General features: G+C 41.0%; 1 protein-coding gene across 1 annotated transcript in view; it reads left to right on the plus strand.

Moving 5' to 3' along the window:
• The window catches only part of LOC133049596 (ATP-binding cassette sub-family C member 4-like), a 154,704-nt gene that overhangs the window by 127,499 nt on the left and 1,220 nt on the right, over positions 1-25,985 (plus strand). The window contains 3 exon segments of the mRNA XM_061133714.1: positions 7,396-7,568; positions 8,011-8,116; positions 13,877-14,011. Coding sequence (XP_060989697.1) covers positions 7,396-7,568; positions 8,011-8,116; positions 13,877-14,011 — 414 coding nt within the window.

Below are 25,985 nucleotides of genomic sequence, written 5' to 3' on the forward strand. Positions count from 1 at the left end.
TAACTGGATATGTGAACCCAAACTCACAGAGTTTGAGAATGAGTAGGAGGGAACCAATATGTTTTCCTCTTTATGAATTTCAATTAAAAGGAAAAGATGGCTTAAAAAAATTTTTTTAAGTCCTCTTTCTGTTTCATCCTTCTTCCTTGGCAGAGATGGACATTCAGAAGGAAGACAGTCCTATGGATGCTGCCTGTCTCATCTTGGTTATTTTTCTAAATATACTGAAAATACATTTTTCATGTACTGAAAACTTGCCAACTTACTGTAAACTGATAAAAGTTCATCAGAAATTAGTGCTGACTGGGGTGCTAAAAAGCAAAGACAGCTCCAAAATATAACATGAGTAGTGCCTGAGGATGAAGCACTCTGAGTGCAGAGGTCAAAAGGTCATAGTAGATAAAACTCTGGAAATGAATCACTGATGCGTTGCTTCCATTAAAAGCAAAAACAAAACACCTTAGATACTGGGATTTGGAATTAAGAGTAGAGTATGGGGGCTTTCTCAGTTTCTCAGTGATATAGAGTCTGGCTGCAATGGAGGAGAAGTGGAATTGATCCCTGAGTTGGGAAGATTCCCTGGAGGAGGAAATGGTAACCCACCCCAATATTCTTGCCTGGGAAATCCCATGGACAGAGAAACCTGGCGGGCTATAGTCCATAAGGTACACGACGTAGTAACTAAGCAATAACAAAAATGTCCTGTCATAACTGGGAAGAAACTGTGCAGTTAAATGTCTGACTTTGATAGTGTCTTTGTTAGGACACAAGTGTGTCTCATCACACAGGAAACCAAGGTACAGAAACCTGGGCGTCAGCAGCCTCTGCATCAGGAACCACATGGTTCAGTCCTTGCGGTGGAGACAGGTCACATGTCCATTTCCCTGGGCCCTGTATTAGGTGAACTTCCTTTATTGCTGGCCCTGCTCTAGTAAAAGCTCTTCCCCATCTGTTGATTGAATTTAAGTGTCTCCTTCTGGCACACACCAGATTTTCTTTTTGAAAAGTAAGAAAGTTCCACAAAATTTGGAAACCACCTGACATCTGCGTTCACCTCCTGTGAGGGGCGTCAGCACCTACTACACATAGCACACACAGTGATGATAGAAACAGGGCGCCTTATAAGCCCAGTTTATTATTTTTCAGTTTTGCTATATTCTGTTATTTTCCCAAACTCAAAAATAATCTGGAGTATTCTATACTGAGATATATAGTTTTGAATAGTTATTATTTGTTCTATTTTCCTTAAATTATAGCTTTTTCAGTGCTTTCCTTTGTTCAAAGTGTGATATATCTTGGAGCCAGTTAATTGTTATAAGAATATATCATTTTTACAGTTACACTTAATACGAAAACAGTTTTATATATAAATCATTTATTCATATGAATTTAGTTTCTAATTTACAAGAACAGATATGTCACACAATTAGAGTCACTTATGCCTTCATTTGTGTTGTTCCTGTTTGTCGCATCGGACTCTTCTGCAACCCCATGAACTGTAGCCCATCATGCTCCTCTGTCCATGGGATTTCTCAGTCAGGAATACTGGAGTTGGTTGCAATTTCCTTAGCCAGGGGATCTCACCCAGGATCAAACCCAAGTCTCCTGCTTGGCAGGTGGCTTCTTTACCACTGAGCCACCAGGGAAGCCCACCTTCACCCAGCCAAAAGATATCTACTGAGAGCTTGTCAGGAAGTGTTGCAGATTCTGGGGCTGTCACAGTCATCAAGAGACAAAATGTCTGTCCTTTTGGAGCTTAAATTCTCCTGGAGAAGTTGAAAAGCAAGCCAGTGCATATGTAACGAAATCTCAGTGCTGATACATGCAAAGGAGAAAAGTGAAGCAGAGCTTGAGGCAGGGTGAGCTGATAGCATTACTAATAATGGGCAATAGCTATTGATCTGTCACAAATTCTGCATGTACTGACTCGTTTAATATTCTTAACAATGTTAGGAGTTACACACCTGTATAATTATGGAATTATAGTCTTATTTAGAGACTAGGAAGCTAAGGTAGAGTAGGTTCAGGAATTTGCCCAGTTGGCACAGCCAGGCAAGACTTATACTCAGGCTGCCTGGCTTCAAGTCTTCAGTTTGTTTTTGTTTGGATGCAAAAAAAAAAAAAAAAAAAAAAAAATAGTCAACAAAAGAGTCCAAAATGCAGTATTTGGGTGCAATCTCCAAAATGACAGAATGATCTTGGCTCATTTCTGAGGGAAATGATTCAGTATCACAGTAATCCAAGTCTATGCCCCAACCAGTAATGCCAAAAAAGCTGAAGTTGAACAGTTAAATGAAAACCTACAAGACCTTCTATAACTAAAACCAAAAAGATATCTTCTTCATCACAGGGGATTGAGATGCAAAAGTAGGAAATCAAGAGATACCTGGAGTAACAGGCAAGTTTGGCCTTGGAGTACAAAATGAAGCAGGGCAAAGGCTAACAGAGTTTTTCCAACAGAACATGCTGGTCATAGCAAACACGCTCTTCCAATGACACAATAGACGGCTCTACATATGGATATCACAGATGGTCAATACCAAAATCAGATTGATTATATTCTTTGCAGCCAAAGATGGAGAGGCTCTTATACAGTCAGGAAAAACAAGACCGGGAGCTGACTGTGTCTCAGATCATGACCTTCTTAGTGCAAAACCCAGGCTTCAATAGAAGAAAGTAGGGAAAATCACAAGCAATTATGATATGACCTAAAACAAATCGCTTACAAATTATACAGTGGAAGTGACAAGTAAATTCAAGGGATTAGTTCAGATAGACAGAGTGCCTGAAGATCTATGGACACAGGTTTGTAACACTCTACTGGAGGTGGTAAACAAAACCATCCCAAAGAAAAAAAAATGCAACAAGGCAAAATGGTTGTCCAAGAAGGCTTACAAATAGCTGAGAAAAGAAGAGAAGCAAAAGGCAAAGGAGAAAAGGAAAGATATACCCACCTCAATGCAGAGTTCCAAAGAATAGCACAGAGAGATAAGAAAGCCTTCCTAAGTGATCAATGCAAAGAAATAGAGGAAAACAATAGAAAAGGAAAGACTAGAGATCTCTTCAAGAAAATTAGCAATACCAAGGGAACATTTCCTGCAAGGATGGGCACAATAAATGACAGAAACGGTATGGATGTAACAGAAGCAGAAGATATTAAGAAGAGGTGGCAAGAATACATGGAAGAACTATTAAAAAAAAAAAAAAAAAAAAAAAAAGGTCTTAATGACCCAAATAGCCGCAATGGTGTAATCACTCACTTAGAGACAGACATCAAGGAGTGTGAGGTCAAGTGGGCCTTAGGAAGCATCATGATGAAGAAAGCTAGTGGAGGTGATAGAATTCCAGCTTACCTATTTCAAATGGGTGAACACAGCTCCACCCATCAACAGAAAATTGGATTAAAGATTTACTAAGCATGGCCCCACCCTTCAGAACAAGACCCAGTTTCCCCCTCAGTCATTGTCTCCCATCAGGAAGCTTCCATAAGCCTCTTATCCTTCTCCATCAGAGGGCAGGCAGACTGAAAACCACAATCACAGAAAACTAACCAATCTAATCACATAGACCACACCCTTGTATAACAATGAAACTATGCGCCATGCCGATTAGGGCCACCCAAGAATGATGGGTCATGGTGGAGAGTTATGACAAAATGTGGTCCACTGGAGAAGGGAATGGCAAACCACTTCAGTATTCTTGCCTTGAGAACCCCATGAACAATATGAAAAGGCAAAAAGATAGGACACTGAAAGATGAACTCCCCAGGTCGGTAGGTGCCCAATAAGCTACTGGAGATCAGTGGAGAAATAACTCCAGAAAGAATGAAGAGACAGAGCCGAAGTAAAAGCAAAACCAGTTGTGGATGTGACTGGTAATGGAAGCAAGGTCTGATGCTATAAAGAGCAATATTGCATAGGAACCTGGAATGTTAGGTCCATGAATCAAGACAAATTGGAAGTGGTCAAATGGGAGATGGCAAGAGTGAATGTTGGCATTTTAGGAATCAGCAAACTAAAATAGACTGGAATGGGTGAATTTAATTCAGATGACAATTATATCTACTACTGTGGGCAGGAATCCCTTAGAAGAAATGCAGTAGCAATCATAGTCAACAAAAGGGTCCAAACTGAAGTAATTGGGTGCAATCTGAAAAATGACAGAATGATCTCTGTTCGTTTCCAAAGCAAACCATTTAATATCACTGTAATCCAAGTCTATGCCCTGACCACTAATGCTAAAGAAGCTGAAGTTGAATGGTTCTATGAAGACCTACAGGACCTTTTAGAACTAACACCTGAAAAAGATGTCCTTTTCATTATAGGGGACTGGAATGCAGAAGTAGGAAGTCACGAAGCATCTGGAGTAACAGGCAAATTTGGCCTTGGAGGACAGAATGAAGCAGGGCAACGGCTAATAGAGTTCTGCTACAGAACGCACTGGTCAAAGCAAACAGCCTCTTCCAAGAACACAGGAGAAGACTCTACACATGGACATCACCAGATGGTCAACACCAAAATCAGATTGGTTATATTCTTTTTAGCCAAAGATGGAGAAGCTCTAAACAGTCAGGAAAAACAAGACTAGGAGCTGACTGTGGCTCAGATCATGAACTCCTTATTGCCAAATTCAGACTTAAATTGAAGATAGTAGGGAAAACCACTAGACCATTCAGGTATAACCTAAATCAAATCCCTTATGATTATATAGAGAAAGTGAGAAATAGATTGAAAGGAACTAGATCTGATAGAATCCTTGATGAACTATTGACAAAGATTCATGACATTGTACAGGATTCAGGGATCAAGACCATCCCCAAGAAAAAGAAATGCAAAACAGCAAAATGGCTGTCTAAGGAGGCCTTACAAATAGCTGTGAAAAGAAGGGAAGTGAAAAGCAAAGGAGAAAAGGAAGGATATACCCATTTGAATGCAGAGTTCCAAAGAATAGCAAAGAGAGATGAGAAAACCTTCCTTAGTGATCATGTAAAGAAACAGAGGAAAACAATAGAATGGGAACGATTAGAGATCTCTTCAAGAAAATTAGAGATACAAAGATAACAGTTCATGCAAAGATGGGCTCAATAAAGGATAGAAATGGTATGGACCTAGCAGAAGATATTAAGAAGAGGTGGCAAGAATACACAGAAGAACTGTACAAAAAAGATCTTCACGACCCAGATAATCACGATGGTGTGATCACTTACCTAGAGCCAGACATCCTGGAATGTGAAGTCAAGTGGGCCTTAGGAAGCATCCCTACGAACAAAGCTAGTGAAGGTGATGGAATATTAGTTGAGCTATTTCAAATCCTAAAAGATGATGCTGTGAAAGTGCTCAAAAACTTTCACAATATGCCAGCAAATTTGGAAGACTCAAAAGTGGCCACAGGACTGGAAAATGTCAGTCTTCATTCCATTCCCAAAAAAGGGCAGTGCCAAAGAATGTTCAAATTACCACACAATTGCATTCATTTCACATGCTAGCAAGATAATACTCAAAATCCTTCATGCTATGCTTCAACAGTACATGAAACATGCAAACTGGATTTAGAAAAGCCAGAGGAACTGGAGATCAAATTGCCAACATCCATTGGATCATCAAGAAAGCAAAAGAATTCCAGAAAAATATCTGCTTCATTGACTAAGCGATAGCCTTTGACTGTGTGGATCACAAGCTGTGGAAAATTCTTCAAGATATAGGAATACAGACCACCTTACTTGCCTCCTAGGAAACCTGTATGCAGTTCAAGAAGCAACAGTTAGAACCGGAAGGGGAACAACTGGTTCCAAAGCAATAATTGGGACTGGTTCCAAATTGGGAAAGGAGTACATCAAGGCTATATGTTGTCACGTTGGTTATTTGACTTATAAGCAGAGTACATCATGTGAAATGTGGGGCTGGATGAAGCTGGCATCAAGATTGCTGAGATAAATATCAATGACATCAGATATGCACTTGACACCATCCTATTGGTAGAGAGTGAAGAGGAACTAAAGAGCTTCTTGATAAAAGTGAAAGAGGAGTGTGCAAAAGCTGGCTTAAAGCTCAACATTTAAGGAACTAAGATCATGGCATCCTGCCTCATCATTGCAGTATATGGAGAAATATTGGACACAATGACAGACTTTAGTTCCAAAATCACTGCAGATGGTGACTGCAGCCATGAAATTAAAAGATGCTTGCACCTGGAAAGAGGAGTTATGACAAACCTAGACAGAATATTAAAAAGCAAAGACATCAATTTGCCAACAAAGTCCATGTAGTCAAACCTATGGTTTTCCCCATAGTCATGTATCAGTGTGAGAGTTGGACCATAAATAAGGCTGAGCACTGAAGAACTGATGCTTTTGAACTGTAGTTCTGGATAAGATTGTTGTGAGTCCCTTGGACCGCAAGGAGATCAAACCAGTCAATCCTAAAGGAAATCAACCCTGGATTTTCCTTGGAAGGACTGATGATGAAGCTGAAGCTCCAGTATTTTGGCCACCTGATGTGAAGAGATGACTCATTGGAAAACACCCTGAGTCTGGGACAGATGGAAGGCAAGCGGATAAGGGTACAAAAGAGGACAAGATGGTTGGATGGCATCACTGACTTAATGGACATGAGTTTCCTGGAGCAAACTCCAGGAAATAGTGAAGGACAAGGACCCCTGGTGTGCTGCTGTCCATGTAGTTGCAAAGTGTTGGACACGATTCAGTGACTGAACAACAACAGATATCCATATGCTGGGGGAAATAAGATGTTGTGTTTTATTTTTCATGCATTTTCCTTCACTACAATGCATTTATGACACTGAAAAAAAATGCACTTGATTGGTCCACTATTTATAGGATTAAACTTTCCCAAGTTCTTTCCCAAGAACCATCATCAGAATGGGCTCCAGGGTTACTAATGTATAAGGGGCAGTTTGCCATTGTTTGAACTTTCATATATTAAATTTTAGAAAACAGTAAAGGGCCAATAAGATTATATCTTTAGAGAACCAGATTTTCTGTAAAATTTTTGAAGCTTTTTCTCTAGTGTACCAACTCCTATGCAAAATGTACTTTGGGAAACTTGACTCAACCATAAAGATCCTTTTAAATTTTCTGTTCAAAATCACATTGGGAGAAATAGCTGCACTTTTTGAGAGACTTCCTTAACTAACCCCTAGGTGGGGTTTCTACTGGGTGTCCTGTGATGGGAATGGGGGACACTGAGATCTTTCTGTCCTGAGTTGACTCCACCATCTTTCTCGTGAACATTCATTGAAAGGAGTGCTCCCCATCACCTGGGTGTACATCTAAGATATGTAAGAAGTCCTGAGGATATCAAAGCTCTAATGTCTAAGAGGCTTGTCTACTTCAGTAGCAGTTTGCTTAGAAAAATGTCATTCTTTCTGTATCCACAGGTACAACTTAAAGAATCCATCGAAGGTCTTCCTGCTAAAATGAATACTGAATTAGCAGAATCTGGATTGAACTTGAGTGTTGGTCAGAAACAACTGGTGTGCCTTGCCAGGACTATCCTCAGGAAAAATCAGATATTGATTATTGACAAAGCCACATCATATGTGGATCCAAGGTATGGAGCTGAGCCCCAGGAAATGTTGAATCTGGCCTGTAAATGTGGTAAATGGAAAACATTTAGTGAATCTTCGAAATGTTTCTTAGTTCTCGCTTGGCCTCATGGATATCTGTTGATAATATTAATTCCAGAAAACAAAGGAAAAATCCAAGACATGTTACATGGTGTTAATGTTGTTATGAGGCACCCTAAGAAAGCGGAATTCCTAAATCCAGTTCCTGATAGTTTCAAGCAATTTGGAGGGAAGACTAATTTTCCATCATTTTATGAAAAATAGCAAATTTCTAAGTAGACTTTTAATATTTAATTTTTTTAGGAACAGGAATATATCTTAAAGTATTGATTTTTAAAAATGTTGTAAAAATATCATAGGATATTTTTAAGTCTTAAGTTTGCTTTTCCTGTCTTTACTGAACTAAATCAACTTCTATTTTTCTAGAACTGATGAGTTAATACAAAAAAAAATTCGTGAGAGATTTTCCCAGTGCACTGTGCTGAACATTGCACACAGGTTGAGCACCATTATTGACTATGACTGGATAATGGTAAGACCCTCACCATTTTAGCTGTTTCCATTTATGTTCAATTTTCAATGTATCCTTCCTTGTAAAATTTGATAGGAACCTCCATTAATTTTTCTTTTAGTTTCTTCTCTTATTCCTGAAAATTACTCAAGTACTTAACTATACTTTTAGAATGCACTATTAAATAATATATCCAATAATCTTATATTTTCATATTAAAAGTTTATTTGAATTGTCATTTTTTTAATGATGGCCAACCATTAAAATATTCCAAACCCAAGTTATAGCTCCATATTTTAGTGGGATAGAACACAGTCATTTTCACTGTGTCATAGTTGTTTCAGCATTTTGGGATTCCCTTACCAAAATATAGACTCTAATTTAGACTGCCAGGAGGTTGATGGCTAAACTTGTAGAATTTCTCAGGAGTCCATGAGAAGAAATGGCCTAATGAGAAAAACAGTACTTTAACTGAAAAGATTTAATATAATAAACATATTACATAGGGATTAGAGGGCTAGAAAAATGAAATACTGGAGTAATGATTTTAGAAAGCAGCTGCCATATCCTAGGACAGATCTCCTGACATGAGAACTCAGAAGAGAGGCCCTAAAGAATTGATGCTCAGACCTCCAAGGAGAGGTCACTGCCCGGTTGCTGGTCATATTTGTGAGCGGGCAGGATGGGGCTGGTTCTCCATGTGCTAATAGCCGGGAGCTGGAGTCAGGTCCCAGTGCTGAGGTGATGCTAGTAGCAGAATCAGATAGAACATTAGCTGTGTTTCCCACCTTCAGTCGGCCCTCTAGTGCCCCCTCCTGGCAGGACCTAACAAAGGCCACCTGGCCAAAGTCACTGTTGCAGTGACTTGCAGAGAGCCAGCTTCTGCATCACAGATGAGAGTTTGGAAAGAAAGGCAAATCAGGGATGAGAGACTAAATAAACAACCTGCGAGTCTCTTGCACAATAGTTCTGTTCTGCACACACGGCAGGCTCCAAGCTTTGGTCTGTGAATATCTGTCTAGTATCTTCCTTCCAGGTTTGGTTGGCTCTTTCTTCATTAGTAATTTAATATTTCCTTCCTTAGTTTTATTTCCATCCTCCATCTATTCCTTTTGTCTCTCTTTTTCATTTTATCTCTTTCCTTGTCCTTTCCCTCTGTTGCTTGCTCAGTTTCAATAAGTATTAGGATGTGGCTTTATAAAACAAGAAAAGCATTCCTCAAAGGAAAAACTTTGGCAGCAAATAATCTCAAGGAATGCAAGATACTTTAGGGTATTTTGATGGTCCATACAAAACAGGCACTAATCACTAATGAGTGGTTAGTAATACCCACAGTTCCTTATGTCTAAGGATAATAGTACCATCTCTTTTGACTTCTTGGGCAGCTTCTGGAATATCACCCCCTGTCCTACTTCACGTGCATTGTCGTGTGGGATCATCAGTGGGCACCGAGTAGACACCAGGCTGTCAGCACTGAGGCAGTGCCTGTAGCCTCACTCCCCGAGCTGGGCGGCACAAGAGTGAGCTCTGGGAGGCAGACGACAGGAGCGGGGCATCCCCGACCCAGCGTATGCTCTAGGCCCCAAGCAGTGCATCTGGTCACCTGGACTAGCGTCACAGTAGGAAGCAGGCTCTACCTGCAGACTTTCATGAGGGATGGGGTGACGTTCAATACTGCCCAGCAGTGACTCTTAATTTCTAGAAATGTTCTGTGTCAGGCATCCTTAGTCATTCATTTTGTGGTCTTTATGCTAATTGGAAAAGTAACCTTTTATTTCTAGATTTTACCTGTCACTTTGTTCTTACCTCTCGACACTGCATTTCAAAGATTGTCCCCTCAGGCACCATTCTTCCATTATAAATAAATGATGCTGTGAAATTTACCTATTTCAAGTTCTTTGTCAGGCTTTAGACATAGCAGCAGAAAGACGGCTTGGTCTTCAGCTCAGTAAAGAGTCTGTTCAATTAAATTCTTTGCTCTTAAATGTACCCTGAAGATTTATTTTTGGTTTTTGGTATTATAGCATTAATGGCATTAATGGTAGCAGATTCTTTTTATTATCTAAATCTTACAAATACTGTCACCTTGGAATGTGTGCTTGGTTAGGGAAACTGAGAAAGGACAGAATTTGGACATGTCACCTGGTCTCCAGTCTTTCCCATTTTATTGTTTTCTTTATTTCTTGGCATTGATCACTGAGGAAGGCTTTCTTATCTTCCCTTGCTTTTCTTTGGGACTCTGCATTCAGATGAGTATATCTTTGCTTTTCTCCTTTAGCTTCTCTTCATTTATCAGCTATTTAAATAACCTCAAATATGCAGATGACACCACCCTTATGGCAGAAAGTGAAGAGAAACTGAAGAACTTCTTGATGAAAGTGAAAAAGGAGAGTGAAAAAGCTGACTTAAAACTCAGCATTCAAAAAACTAAGGTCATGGCATCTGGTCCCATCACTTCATGGCAAATAGATGTGGATACAATGGAAACAGTGACAGAGTTTATTTTCTTGGGCTCCAAAATCATTGCAGATAGTGACTGCAGCCATGAAATTAAAAGACACTTGACGCTTGAAAGAAAAACTATGACAAGCATAGACAGCATATTAAAAAGCAGATACATTACTCTGCCGACAAAGCTCTGTCTAGTTAAAAGCTATGGTTTTTCCAGTTGTCATGTACGGATGTGAAAGTTGGACCATAAAGACAGCTGAGCATCAAAGAACTGATGCTTTTGAATTGTGGTGTTTTAGAAGACTCTTGAGAGTCTCTTGGACTGCAAGGAGATCCAACCAGTCAATCCTAAAGGAAATCAGTCCTGAATCTTCATTGGAAGGATTGATGCTGAGGCTGATACTCCAATACTGTGGCCACCTGATGTGAAGAACTGACTCATTGGAAAAGACCCTGATGCTGGGAAATACTGAAGGCAGGAGGAGAATGGGTTGATAGAGGATGACATGACTGGATGGCATCACTGACTATGGACATGAGTTTTAGTGAGCTCTGGGAGTTGGTGATGGACAGGGAGACCTGGCATGCTGCAGTCCATGGGGGTCACAAAGAGTCAGACATGACAGAGTGACTGAACTGAGCTCAACTGTCACCTGGTCAGTCCTAAAGTGTTATCATTAGCACCTGATCTGCAGAGGTGAACATCTGTATCCTCTGAATATAGCAGCTTTGTTGCTATTATAAAAATATGTTCATTTGTTTAATGCTTTACTTACCGATTTGTTGTTTAGTCCCTCAGGAAACTCAGGCTTCCATGTCCTTCACTATCTCCTAGAGCTTGCTCAAACTCATGTCCATTTAGTCGGTGATGCCACCCAACCAGCTCATCCTCTGTTGTCCCCTTCTCCTGCTTTCAATCTTTCCCAGTATCAGGATCTTTTCCAGTGAGTCACCTCCTCACATCAGGTGGCCAAAGTATTGGGACTTCAGCTTCAGCATCAGTCTGTTCAATGAATATTCAGGGTTGATTTCCTTTATGATTGACTTGCTTGGTCTTCTTACAATCTGGGGACTCTCAAGAGTCTTCTGCAGCACCACAGTTCAAAAGCATCAATTCTACAGTGTTCAGCCTTCTTTATGGTCCAACTCTCATATCCATACATGACTTCTGGAAAAATCATAGACAGACCTTTTTCAGCAAAGCAATGTCTCTACTTTTTAATACACTGTCTAGGTTTGTCATAGCTTTTCTTCCAAAGAGCAAGTGTCTTTTACTTACCAATATCTCCTGGTAAATTTCTATATTCTCAAATTTTTCTCTCTTGGTCAATGTCTATGAGCAAATCTCTAAAATACTTTTATGAAGCAAAGTCCAGCCAGTCCCTCCCCAACTTTCTAGTTTTGTCCCACTCTGCTCTCCCTCCTTCCTTTACAGCTAAAATCACACTGATGGTCTTTCAGTTCTCCAGAATTCAGTGTTCACTCTCTTACAATGTGCCCTCCCTAGACTGTTGGCTTAGTCTAAGGTGCCTGTAGTGGAAATGGTGAGATGGTGGGACTTGGGGTAGATAAGGAAGTGAAGCCAGTGGACTGCATAATGGATTGAACATGGGATCTTGAGGGCAGAGAAAGAAGTTCATGTTGGTTTCTGGGTACAGAAACTGAGCATCTGTAGTGGGGAAGACAGAGGGAGAAGGGAGATGCAAGGGTTCTCTTTGGAGCCTGTCACCTTTGTGATGAATGACCTTGTTTCCAGGAAAGGATTATACCCTTCACTGTGGAGCTGCCCTTGCCACTCCTGTGTTGGGAGACCTTCAGTTTAGGGCTCCCTGGTTAAGGTCATCAGTGATGTCATGGTGAGGTCCCACCAGGCGATGTAAACTCGGCCACTTGTTTACATCTTGGTCTGAACTGGCTGTGGTTGCTGACTCCTCTGGTAGGAACGGCAGGATTAGACCTCGGGACCAAGAGACAGGCATCCCCCAGTTACACAGTTGGTGATTATGCTCTGTGCTCCATTCACTCCAGGTGTAAAGCTTGTATGTTTTTCTAGAGCTTCTGGTTACCAGTTGACTTTCAATTCAGCAAAAACATCACCAGTAATATTTTTTCTCAAACCTTTAATTTTTGAGGCATTTTTATTGCTTGCTTTAGAAATATAGACATACCTTGTTTTATTGTGCTTCCCAGATACTGAATTTTTACATATTGAGAGCTTGTCGTAAACCTGGATTAAGCAAGTCTATGGGTACCATTTTTCCAGCAGCATTTGCTCATTTTGTGTCTCTGTGTCAGCTTTTGGTAATTCTCACAATATATCAAACATTTTCACTATCATGGCAGTTGTTCTGGTGATCTGTAACATCAATGATCTTTGATATTACTACTATGACTTACTGAAGTCTCTGATGATAGTTAATATTTTTTAGCAATACCTTATTTTTATGTTAAGGTCTGTATATTGTTGTTCCCCACCCCCTCCCAGACATAATGCTATTGCACACATGCTTGGGTATGGAATAATGTAAACATAACTTTCATGTGCCCTGGGAAACCAGAAAATTTGTGTGACTCACTTTACTGTGATGTTCATTATATTCTGGCATTCTGAAACTGAAACCACAATAGCTCTGAGGGATGCCCGTACCTATTTTCTTTCTGGCAGGCAAGTGATTATCTGCTCTGAAAGCTTTAAGGACATAAAGACAAGTCGATTCATGTCAATGTATGGCAAAAACCAATACAATATTGTAAAGTAATTAGCTTCCAACGAATAAAAATAAATGGAAAAAAAAAAAAAAGACAAGTCAGTCTGCTGCAAAGTCTAATGCTCCAGAGGGTGGACCACCAGCCTGGAAGAGGGGCTGTGGAAGTGACACATGTTTGAATTTCTTGAATGGTTTATTTTCTTGAATCAAGACATTTCCCAACTCTGTGTATCTTATAAATAGCCCTCAAAGCTTAGAGTCTGAGAGCTAAAAGCACTGACTAATGATAACAACCCCAAAGGCCCTGGGTAGAATATAAAGTGCTACAGACTGTTCAGTTCCAGTAATCATAGTCATGATTAAAACTTTCATTTTCTGAAAATGAAAGAGAACTTTTGTTTTCTTCCTTTCCTATAACCATATAATAATGAAAGGCTGGGTTAGGCCTTTGTGTGCCTAGTAAAACAGAGTAATCAAACCATTTAAATACCACCAATCCTACCACCCAAATTCTCCCTGTCCTGCTCCTTTTTAAAATATTGTCTGAAAAAAAAAATATTGTCTGAGTTATGTGTTACTGGGAGACATTGTGTGCTAATGGGTTTCTTTCTGCTGTTAACAGGTTTTTGATTCAGTGAAATGGAAAGAATATAATCGGCCAAATAATTTGTTGCAAGATAGAAACAGCCTATTTTACAAGATGGTGCAACAACTGGGTGAAGCGGAGGCTGCTGTCCTTGCTAAAAGGGCAAAATAGGTGAGCTTGCTGTGGGAAGCTGTAATTAAAATTCACTCTTCACAGGGTCTGGGAACAAGCACTCTGTGCTCTTTTCAATAGAAGCCTCCAGAGAGGGAGCTTCATGACTGGGCATTAACAACATGTGGCAGGTGGAAGGCAGGTCTGCTGAGAATCTGCAGCAGTGCTGGGGGTCGGGTCAGGATATGTGCACCCTTCTGTGTGACCACATCAGTGCCTGAGACAGAGATTTTGGATCTGAATTCCCACATGTTCAGACTCTGGGTTCAGATTCTCATGGAACATAGAACATTCTCATTTTGCCGACCCTTTACATTCATTCTGATTGGTGCTCAGCACATTTGTGATACAAGTTCTGTCAAGGAATATCTGGGAAATTTGAGAGTAAAGGGAAAAAAACTTGGAAGATTTTGATTCTAGGAAGATCTTCTGTAAAAAATTAGGTCTCTTCTGTTTCCTAATCTGTAAAGAAATCTCTTACCTGATATTATCACTTTCTACCTAATTCTTTGTTGTTCAGAATTAGGCACATTTGCCCCCCATGTTTCCTCTACATTCTAGAAAATGAAATTGTCATCAGTACAAATCAAGAACTCAAAAAGCTTCACACTGTAGTCTGAGTGGTGCTGAAGGTCACAGAGCACTTTCAGAGATGAGGTGTGGGAGGCGCTAAGCACTGAGTGTGGTGTGAGGAAGGCGCTCAGTGAGGAACATCCGGGTCACGTGGGGTCTTCCCAACAGAAGTGTACTGGTAACCAAGGGCTGGTTTAGGAGACTTAGCCATTGTCATATAGCCATCTGTAAGTCTTTCTGGGAAAAGGTGGGAGTGGGATTGGGATTGATGGGAAGATGGAGGGAAGGAAGGTCTGGTGTTCTTGCCCCTTAACATGTGTGGCTCTGGGTGGAAGGTGGCTTCCCCATCAAAAATTTATCTCTGGGTGTCAAATTATGGTTGTATGTTCCCTTCTTCATAGTTTTCTGCCTTTCCCAGATTTTCACTTGTAAATAGAATAAGATTATTTGTTATTTGTGTAATATTTAAAATGTCCTAAAGAAAACACCCCAGTATCTTAAGTACTTGTATATGAAAGATTTATCTAAAATGTGGCCTGAGTTCATCACTGTCTTCTCTCAATCTTCTATTCAGTTCAGTTCAGTTCAGTCGCTCAGTCATGTCCGACTCTTTGTGACCCCATGAATCGCAGCGTGCCAGGCCTCCCTGTCCATCACCAACGCCCGGAGTTTACTCAAACTTATGCCCATCGAGTTGGTGATGCCATCCAGCCATCTCATCCTCTGTTGTCCCCTTCTCCTCCTGCCCCCAATCCCTCCCAGCATCAGGGTCTTTTCCAATGAGTCAACTCTTCACATGAGGTGGCAAAAGTATTGGAGTTTCAGCTTCAGCATCAGTCCTTCCAATGAACACCCAGGACTGATCTCATTTAGGATGGACTGGTTGGCTCTCCTTGCAGTCCAAGGGACTCTCAAGAGTCTTCTCCAACACCACAGTTCAAAAGAATCAATTTTTTGGTGCTTAGCTTTCTTCACAGTCCCACTCTCACATCCATACATGACCACTGGAAAAACCATAGCCTTGACCAGACCTTTGGTGGCAAAGTAATGTCTCTGATTTTCAGTATGCTATCTAGTTTGGTCATAACTTTCCTTCCAAGGAGTAAGTGTCTTTTAATTTCATGGCTGCAATCACCATCTGCGGTGATTTTGGAGCCCAAAAAGTAAAGTCTGACACTGTTTCCACTGTTTCCCCATCTATCTGCCATGAAGTGATGGGACTGGATGGCATCATCTTAGTGTTCTGAATGTTGAGCTTTAAGCCAACTTTTTCACTCTCCTCTTTCACTTTCATCAAGAGGCTTTTCAGTTCCTCTTCACTCTCTGCCATAAGGGTGGTGTCATCTGCATATCTGAGTTATTGATATTTCTCCTGGCAATCTTAATTCCAGCTTGTGCTTCTTCCAGCCCAGCATTTCTCATGATGTACTCTGCATATAAGTTAAATAAGCAGTGTGACAATATACAGCCTTGACGTATTCCTTTTCCTATTTGGAAGCAGTCTGTTGTTCCATGTCCAGTTCTAACTGTAGCTTCCTGACCTGCATACAGGTTTCTCAAGAGGCAGGTGAGGTGGTCTGGTAATCCCATCTCTTTCAGAATTTTCCACAGTTTATTGTGATCCACACAGTTAAAGGCTTTGGCATAGTCAAAACAGGACTTTCTTGCTTATTCTGGAACTCTCTTGCTTTTTTGATGATCCAGCAGATATTGGCAATTTGATCTCTGGTTCCTCTGCAATTTCTAAAACCAGCTTGAACATCTGGAAGTTCTCGGTTCACGTATTGCTGAAGCCTGACTTGGAGAATTTTGAGCATTACTTTACTAGTGTGTGAGATGAGTGCAATTGTGCAGTACTTTGAGCATTCTTTGGGATTGTCTTTCTTAGGGATTGGAATAAAAACTGACCTTTTCCAGTCCTGTGACCGACCACTGCTGAGTTTTCCAAATTTGCTGGCATATTGAGTGCAGCACTTTCACAGCATCATCTTTCAGGATTTGAAATAGCTCAACTGGAATTCCATCACCTCCACTAGCTTTGTTCGTGGTGATGATTTCTAAGGCTCCCTTGACTTCACATTCCAGGATGTCTGGCTCTAGGTGAGTGATCACACCATTGTGATTATCTGGGTCATGAAGATCTTTTTTGTACAGTTCTTCTGTGTATTCTCGCCACCTCTTCTTAGTATCTTCTGCTTCTGTTAGGTCCATACCATTTCTGTCCTTTATCAAGCCCATCTTTGCATGAAATGTTCCCTTGATATCTCTAATTTTCTTGAAGAGATCTCTAGTCTTTCCCATTCTGTTGTTTTCCTCTATTTCTTTGCACTGATTGCTGAAGAAGGCTTTCTTATCTCTCCTGGCTATTCTTTGGAACTGTGCATTCAAATGGGTGTATCTTTCCTTTTCTCCTTTGCTTTTCGCTTCTCTTCTTTTCACAGCTATTTGTAATGCCTCCTCAGACAACCGTTTTTGCCTTTTTGCATTTCTTTTCCATGGGGATGGTCTTGATCCCTGTCTCCTGTACAATGTCACGAACCTCTGTCCATAGTTCATCAGGCTCTCTGTCTATCAGATCTAATCCCTTAAATCTATTTCTCACTTCCACTGTATAGTCATAAGGGATTTGATTTAGGTTATACCTGAATGGTCTAGTGGTTTTCCCTACTTTCTTCAGTTTAAGTCTGAATTTGGCAATAAGGACTTCATGATCTGAGCCACAGTCAGCTCCCAGTCTTGTTTTGCTGACTGTTTAGAGCTTCTCCATCTTTGGCTGCAAAGATATAATCAATCTGATTTCAGTGTTGACCATATGTGAAGTCCATGTGTAGAGTCTTCTCTTGTGTTGTTGGAAGAGGGTGTTTGCTATCATAAGTGCGTTCTCTTAGCAAAACTCTATTAGCCTTTTCCCTGCTTCATTCTGTACTCCAAGGCTAAATTTGCCTGTTACTCCAGGTGTTTCTTGACTTCCTACTCTTGCATTCCAGTCCCCTATCATGAAAAGGACATCTTTTTTGGGTGTTAGTTCTAAAAGGTCTTGTAGGTTTTCATAGAACTGTTCAACTTCAGCTTCTTCAGCGTTACTAGTTGGGGCATAGGCTTGGATTACTGTGATATTGAATGGTTTGCCTTGGAAACGAACAGAGATCATTCTGTTGTTTTTGAGATTGCATCCAAATACTGCATTTCGGACTCTTTTGTTGAGTATGATGGCTACTCCATTTCTTCTAAGGGATTCCTGCCCACACTAGTAGATATAATGGTCATCTGAGTTAAATTCACCCATTCCAGTCCATTTTAGTTCACTGATTCGTAGAATGTCGACATTCACTCTTCGACCACTTCCAATTTGCCTTGATTCATGGACCTAACATTCCAGGTTCCTATGAGATATTGCTCTTTACAGCACCGGACCTTGCTTCTATCACCAGTCCCATCCACAACTGGGTATTGTTTTTTCTTTGGCTCCATCCCTTCATTCTTTCTGGAGTTATTTCTCCACTGATCTCCAGTAACATATTGGGCACCTACCGACCTGGAGAGTTCCCCTTCAGTATCCTGTCATTTTGCCTTTTCATACTGTTCATGCGGTTCTGAAGGCAAGGATACTGAACTGGTTTGCCATTCCCTTCTCCAGTGGACCACATTCTGTCAGACCTCTCCACCATGACCCGACCATCTTGGGTGGCCCCACACGGCATTGCTTAGTTTCATTGAGTTAGACATGACTGTGGTCCTATGATCAGATTGAATAGTTTTCTGTGATTATGGTTTTAGTGTGTCTGCCCTCTGATGCCCTCTCACAACACCTACCATCTTACTTGGGTTTCTCTTACCTCGGACATGGGTTGTCTCTTCATGGCTGCTCCAGCAAAGTGCAGCCGCTGCTCCTTACCTTGGAGGAGGGGTATCTTCTCACAGCCGCCCCTCCTGACCTTGACCGTGGAGTAGCTCCTCTCAGCCCTCCTGCGCCCAACAGCAGCCGCTCCTTGGAGGTGGGGTTGCTCTTCTCGGCTGCGCCCCTGACCTCCGAGGTGTGGTAGCTCCTCTTGGCCGCCGCCCCTGACCTTGGAGGTGGGGAAGCTCCTCTCGGCCGCCGCTCCTGCGCTGTGGCAGCCCGGTGCTCTGGGTCGCTACCCCTGACCTTGGGCATGGGGTAGCTCCTCACGGCCACACTTCTGGGCGGTCCGTTGCAGCAATCCTCCATAGAAATGAGGAAATGCAGAACAGGACCTTCCGCTGCTCATCAGGTAGGAGACATCCTGGGTCCCAGAGCTGGCTGAAGAGTTGGCAGAGTTAGAGTTCATGCTTAGGTTTAGGGAGAAGAAAGTCTCTGTTCTGAACTTTTCATAAGTACTTACATTGTTTGCAAATGTTGAGAAGCTAAACAAGGAGATCTGTATTTTTTTTAAGCCTGAAATTCACAGAGTGCTTTTATCCACTAGAATGTCTCCGAGTCAAACCATTCTTCCTGAGACTTTGAGAGCCAGGAATCTCCCAAACCCTTCTGCTCTTTTGACCTGAGTCATTTCACATCAAAAAGAGGAGTTCCCACCTGTGTGTCTAAGTCTTCATTTTAAAATTATATTATCATGATGAAATGTTGTTGCTGAACGATAAGACGCTGGGATTCTTGGCCTCTGGATGAGACAAATTCATTCTGGGGCCAGAGACGAGGCTGGATCGCTCAGAGCTTTTGTGTAATAAAGTTTATTAAAGTATAAAGGAGATAGAGAAAGATTATGACATAGGCATCAGAAGGGGGCAGAAAGAGTACCCCTCTGCTAGTCTTCAGCTGGATGTTACATAGTCACTAGCAGTCTGTTAATGAAAAGAAAGGAATGTCTTAAAACTCAGAATGGCACCAGTCCCCTCATCCATAAATTGCATTTTGTGATAATCTTGGTACCAGATGATTCATCCTGGACTGTGAAACGATGGACTTGAATCTTGTAGAAGGGCAGTTTACCATACAAATAGTTTCATTTACATAGATTAGGGGGACAATATCTGAGTATAACATACCGGTTTGTCAAGTAGGTTCTGAGTCATTTGGTGGAACTTGAAGACAGGGTCTAGGGTACATTAACATAGCTTAAGACAAATATTTCCATAAGAAAAAATGTATTGGTTAACTCAAGGTTTGAGAATAGTTAGCTTCAGGTGAAACCAGGTGTCATGGCAACACAGCATTTTAAGAGAAACAACCTTTTAAATTTGTATAGAGAAGGAAAAAATATATCGCCAGTTTGTTTCCTCCTGCCGCTTAAGAGAGATAAAAATGTCTGGCACTTGCAGCCTATTTCCTCCGTTTGGAGACCCCAGGTCTTCCTGTCTGTTACCCTCTCAATGACACTGAGTAATGAATAATAGAACACAGAATTTTAGATTGGTCCAGATAATAAGATAATAGGTATCAACCTTCTGTTTGTACAGGTGAGGAAACTAAGGTGCTTTAGAAGGAAGGTGTCCCTATGTATATAACTGGTGTTAAACTAGTTTGCAGCAGACAGAGAATTAGAAATTTGTTCTTTCAGTAAACATTGTAAGTCAAGTGTAACATACATACTGAAGCAGGCATAGGTCATAGAATTAGAAATCTTGTGATTCCTGGCCTAGTAATCCTGCACCTACTCTAACAATAGTAATGGTAAGTTACATTTGTGTATTTCTTCATAGTTTATTTTATACAGTTCTCAAATGTATGATTTCACTTAATCTCCTGATAGTCCATTTTTATCCCGAGTCATGGATAAAGAGAGTGCGTTCAGAGTTCATTGAAGGTCACTGAGCTGGTCCAGGAAGCGCCCAAGGGGGAATTGCTGAGGGAGGCTGGGTGCTGTCCTAGGTACTGTGTTCTGTGTCAAGTCTGAGAACATTGCTCTTGTCACCTGGTAGCCAAGGTAGGGCCAGTCACTGAAGTTGACAGAGTGACAGAACCTCACTCTTGGATTTCAGTCCTGCCACTGGCTCAGGTCACCTTTACAGAAAGAAATACATTTCTGAATTCTCATGCCATCTTGACATTATTTCTGCATACTCTGCATCCTCTTAGAAGGATAAACTGTCAGATTATCAGTTTTTTGAATGTGCAAGAATCAGATATCAATGTATTGTTCAGAGCTATAACATGGGGAGCATTAGCCTCAGTTACAAGGTTTTCACTCTAATAGAACAGAATTCATTCATCTGAAAAGAAAACCCAACATCTGTGAGAAGGTGCTTCCACATCACATTTTCTTTAACTCCTAGCTCAGGTGAGCTGATGACTGTCTGATTGACCCTTTTTGGATGATCCATGAAATAGTAGAGAAAGTCCCTTTTAGATGCATACAGCTAAAGAGGGCAGTAGTTTTCTAGGGCTGCCATACAAAGACCAAAGAGTTGGCAACTTAAACAGCAGAAACTTACATCCTCACAGTCCCGGAGGTTGGAAGTCTGAGGTCAAGGTGTCAGTAGGGTTGGTTTCCTCTGAGGTCTCTCTCCTTGTCTTGTAGACACCATCTTCCCTTTGTGTCCTCACATGCTCTTCCCTCTGTGTGAGCCTGTGTCCTGGTCTCTTCTTATGAAAACTCCAGTCTGTTAGATTAGGACCCACCTGTATGATTTCATTTTAACTTTATTGCATCTTTAAAGATGATGTCTCCAAATACAGTCATATTCTGAGGTACCAGGGAGGGTTTAGGACTTCAACATGTAAAACTGGAGGTGAGAGGGTAACAGGCAAGAAGAGCAGGGGGCTCCAAATGGAGGGAATAGGCCGCAAGTATCAGACATTTTTTATCTCCCTCTTAAGCTGCAGGAGGAAACAAACTACTAGTGTTATATTTTTTCCCCTTCTCTATACAAATTTATATCCACATAAAAAGAAATGCAAAAAGGTGAAATGGTTGTCTGAAGAAGCCTTACAAATGGCTGAGAAAAGAAGAGGACCTAAAGCAAAGGAGAAAAGGAAAGATATACCCATTTGAACACAGAGTTCCAAAGAATAGCAGGGACAGATTAAGAAAGCCTTCCTCAGTGATCAATGCAAAGAAATAGAGGAAAAAAACAGAATGGGAAATACTAGAGATCTCTTCAAGAAAATTAGAAATACTAAGGAAACATTTCATGCAAAGATCAGTACAACAAAGGACAGAAATGATATGGATCTAACAGAAGCAGAAGATATTAAGAAGAGGTGGCAAGAATACACAGAAGAACTATACAAAAAATATATTCATAACCCAGATAATCACGATGGTGTGATCACTCACCTAGAGCCAGATATCCTGGAATGCAAAGTCGAGTGGGCCTTAGGAAAAGCATCAGTACAAACAAAGCTAGTGGAGGTGATGGAATTCCAGTTGAGCTATTTCAAATCCTCAAAGATGATGCTGTGAAAGTGCTGCACTCAATATGCCAGCAAACTTGGAAAACTTAACCATGACCACAAGACTGGCAAAGGTCAGTTTTCATTTCAATCCCTAGGAAAGGCAATGCCAAAGAATGCTAAAACTACTGCACAATTGCACTCATCTCACACTCTCAAATGCCCCAAATTCTCCAAGCCAGGTTTCAACAGTACGTGAACCATGAACTTCCAAATGTTCAAGCTGGATTTAGAAAAGGCAGAGGAACCAGAAATCAAATTGCCAACATCTGTTGGATCATCAAAACAGCAAGAGAATTTCAGGAAAACATCTACTTATGCTTTATTGACTATGCCAAAGCCTTTGACTGTGTGGATCACAACAAACTGTGGAAAATCCTTCAAGTGATGGGAATACCACACCTCTTGACCTGCCTCCTGACAAATCTGTATGCAGGTCAGGAAGCATTAGCTAGAACTGGACATGGAACAACTGGCTGGTTCCAAATTGGGAAAGGAGTACATCAAGGCTGTATATTGTCACCCTGATTATTTAACTTATATGCAGAGTGCATCATGAGAAATGCTGGACTGGATGAAGTACAAGCTGGTATCAAGATTGCTGGGAGAAATATCAATAACCTCAGATATGCAGATGATGCCACCCTCATGGCAGAAAGTGAAGAAGAACTAAAGAGCCTCTTGATGAAAGTGAAAGAGGAGAGTGAAAAAGCTGGCTTAAAATTCAACATTCAGGAAACTAAGATCATGGCATCTGGTCCTATCACTTCATGGCAAATAAATGGGGAAACAGTGGGTACAGTGGCAGGTTTTATTTATTTATTTATTTATTTATTTAGGCTCCACAATAACTGCAAATGGCGACTGCAGCCATGAAATTAAAAGACCCTTGTTTCTTGGAAGGAAAGTTATGACCAACCTAGACAGCATATTAAAAAGCAGAGACATTGCTTTACCAACAAAGGTCCATCTAGTCAAAGCTATGGTTTTTCCAGGAGTCATGTATGGATGTGAGAGTTGGACTATAAAGAATGCTGAGCACCAAAGAATTGATGCTTTTGAACTGTGGTGTTGGAGAAGACTCTTGCGAGTCCCTTGGACTGCAAGGACATCCAACAAGTCCATCCCAAAAGAGATCAGTCCTGGGTGTCCATTGGAAGGACTGATTTCGAAGCTGAAACTCCAGTACTTTGGCCACCTGATGCAAAGAGCTGACTCATTTGAAAAGACCCTGATGCTGGGAATGATTAAAGGCAGGAGGAGAAGGGGATGGCAGAGGATGAGATGGTTGGATGGCATCAGCGGCTTGATGGACATGAGTTTGAGTAGGCTCTGGGAGTTGGTGATGGACAGGAAAGCCTGGTGTACTGCAGTCCATGGGGTTGCAAAGAATAAGACAGGACTGAGCAACTGAACTGAACTGATACAAATTTTAAAAGAGTTGTCTTGTAAAATTCTGTGTTGCCATATAGGATACCTGGTTCCACCTGAACTTAACTTTCTCAAACCTTGAGCTAACCAATGCATTTTTCTTATGGAAATGTTTGTCTTAAGCTATATTAATGAACTATGTATTTATCCTAGATTCTGTCTTCAAGTATGTTTCCCCTAAGACTCAGAATGGACTTGAAAAACCATATGTTTTACTCATGCAAATATTCTCTTAAGCTATGTCAATGAGACTGTGTTTGCTTAGAAGCCTGCCTTTCTTCAAGATTCATGTCAATCATTTTATGGCCAGGGTCAACTCATCTTGTGCCAGTGTTGTCTCAAAATGCAAGTTGATTGTGAAGGGCCTGGTGCCAGTCTCTGAATTTTGAGATATTTCCTTTCTCTAATTAGCAGACTGCCAGTAGCTATATGGATCTTCCCTGTAGCTCAAATGGTAAAGAATCTGCCCGCAATGCAGGAGACCTGGGTTAGATCCCTGGGTCGGAAAGATCCTCTGGAGTAGGGAATGACCACCCACTCCAGTATTCTTGCCTGAAGGATCCCATGGACAGAGAAGCCTGGTGGGCCACGGTCCATGTGGTCGCAAGGAGTTGGACATGACTGAGTGACTAACACGACTACTACTAGTAGCTATATAACATCCACCTAACAGGGAGGCCTGGAATGCTGCACTTCATGGGGTCGCAAAGAGTTGGACACAACTGAGCGACTGAACTGACTGAACTGAACTGAAAGACTATCAGGGGACACTCTTTCTGCCGCCTTCTGATGTCTATGTCAGAAGCTTTCTCTATCTCTTTTATACTTTAATAAAACTTGATTACACAAAAGCTCTGAGTGATCAGGCCTCATCACTGGCCCCAAATTTAATTCTTCTCCTCTGGAAGCCAAGAATCATGGCGTCTTTTGTGGTTTAGCAACAGCCTTTCAGAGGGGACACAGTTCGGCTCCAAGAATAAATGCCTGTCATCCATTCTGTTCTGTGATGAAGCAGCCCTGGTTGAGGTTTTTTGAAGTTTCTTTGTTCCCAGTGTGTAACAGAGGTGTCATGTTGTCTATTTGTGAAATCACCTAATACAGCCCAGCAGTTATAAAATTCTCATACCCTAGCTCTAGGAGCCTGGTCCAGTTGGATAGATGGAGGAGGCACTTAGCATCCACGTGGCCTTGTGTCCCCCAGGGTCTCTGAGCCTCAGGTCCTCACCTGTGTGTAGAGCAGGATTACAGCCCTGCTGTTTTCTTCACATTTATCACAGGGATCAGATGAGAGAGCAGATGCTTAAGTGTTTTAAGAATATAGAGTGTTTTACAGTATAAAAGTGAGATCATTTTGTAAAAGGCTGTAGGTAGAAACCTTGCCTCCCAATATTAAACAAATATACCCATAATTCTTCTAGGTCACTTTAGAGACTCTAAATCAGGGGTCCCCAATGGCTGAAGATTCTTTGCAGTATTCAGTTCAGGTATTTCAGACCATGAAGCAAAGTCCTTTTCAGTTAAAAGTTGCTAGAAATAATATTTTCTTAAATTGTATTGAGAAGGGTTATGGAGAAAGGAACCAGATGATTTTGGAAAGAATATTAAGCAGTAGAAAATGAAATGAATTTTTGTTTGTTCCTTTAACTGTTTTTAGTTTCACCAAAAAAGTACATAAGCATATAATCACCAAATATGTCTAGCTTAATAAAATGGAGAAGTGTGATGATATGCAATTAACCACCCCCCCCCCAACTCCCACCAAAGGCTTTATTTTTAAGTGCTTCCATTACAATGGAAATGACCTCAGATTTCAGCCAGTGGGCCCAAGCATTCTTGGAGGGTTTATTTTTCTCCTTAAGTGACAATTGAATATATAACATTTCATATGCAGAGCTGTTTTGGGGGTAGCAGGTTATGTTAGCAACAAGAGAATAAGAAAGTGCACTTACTGTGAAGGTAGGTGTCCTAGTGCTTTTGTGTTTCATGTGTGAAGTTCATTCTCTCTCATGATAACTTTGTTTACAGTCCCCACAATTGCACTTGCAGTCAGGCTTTATAAAAGAGATCTGGAATCATATGTCTAAGCAACCCTGTTTGTGACATGAGTCAGCCTCTGATAGATGACATATTTTCTGTTTTAAAGACTGAAATGAGACTTTTCACATTCTTCTTTGAGGATAAAGAGTTACACTTGAAGTTGTTTTTTGCCCAAACACATTCAGAGATGAGGCTTCACAAGCCCTGACATTATTTTATTTTGTTATGTTCATCTGTAAGGAACCGGTATACAACACAGCTACTAAAAACTGATGATTGTGGAACTTGATAGCACTTCATTTCCTTTGTGCTCTGATTATACACTGAGAAAACCTGTATCTCTTCCAGTTCAGCTAGAATTTGGTAGAATTCAATAGCTCAAAGGTCTGACAGAGATCTATCCTATTATTGGGTATCATCTTATATTTTGGAGAAGTCTCCTGGTTGAGTCATTGTTAAGGCGTTTGATTCTCTTTTCATTCTTGGGATCCACTGTCCACAGGTCACATCTCTATAGGCCCTATAACTGCTTTGCCACACAAATTAAACACCAGGATATTT

The sequence above is a fragment of the Dama dama genome, chromosome 30 (assembly GCF_033118175.1).
Source record: "Dama dama isolate Ldn47 chromosome 30, ASM3311817v1, whole genome shotgun sequence".
Lineage (NCBI taxonomy): Eukaryota > Metazoa > Chordata > Mammalia > Artiodactyla > Cervidae > Dama > Dama dama.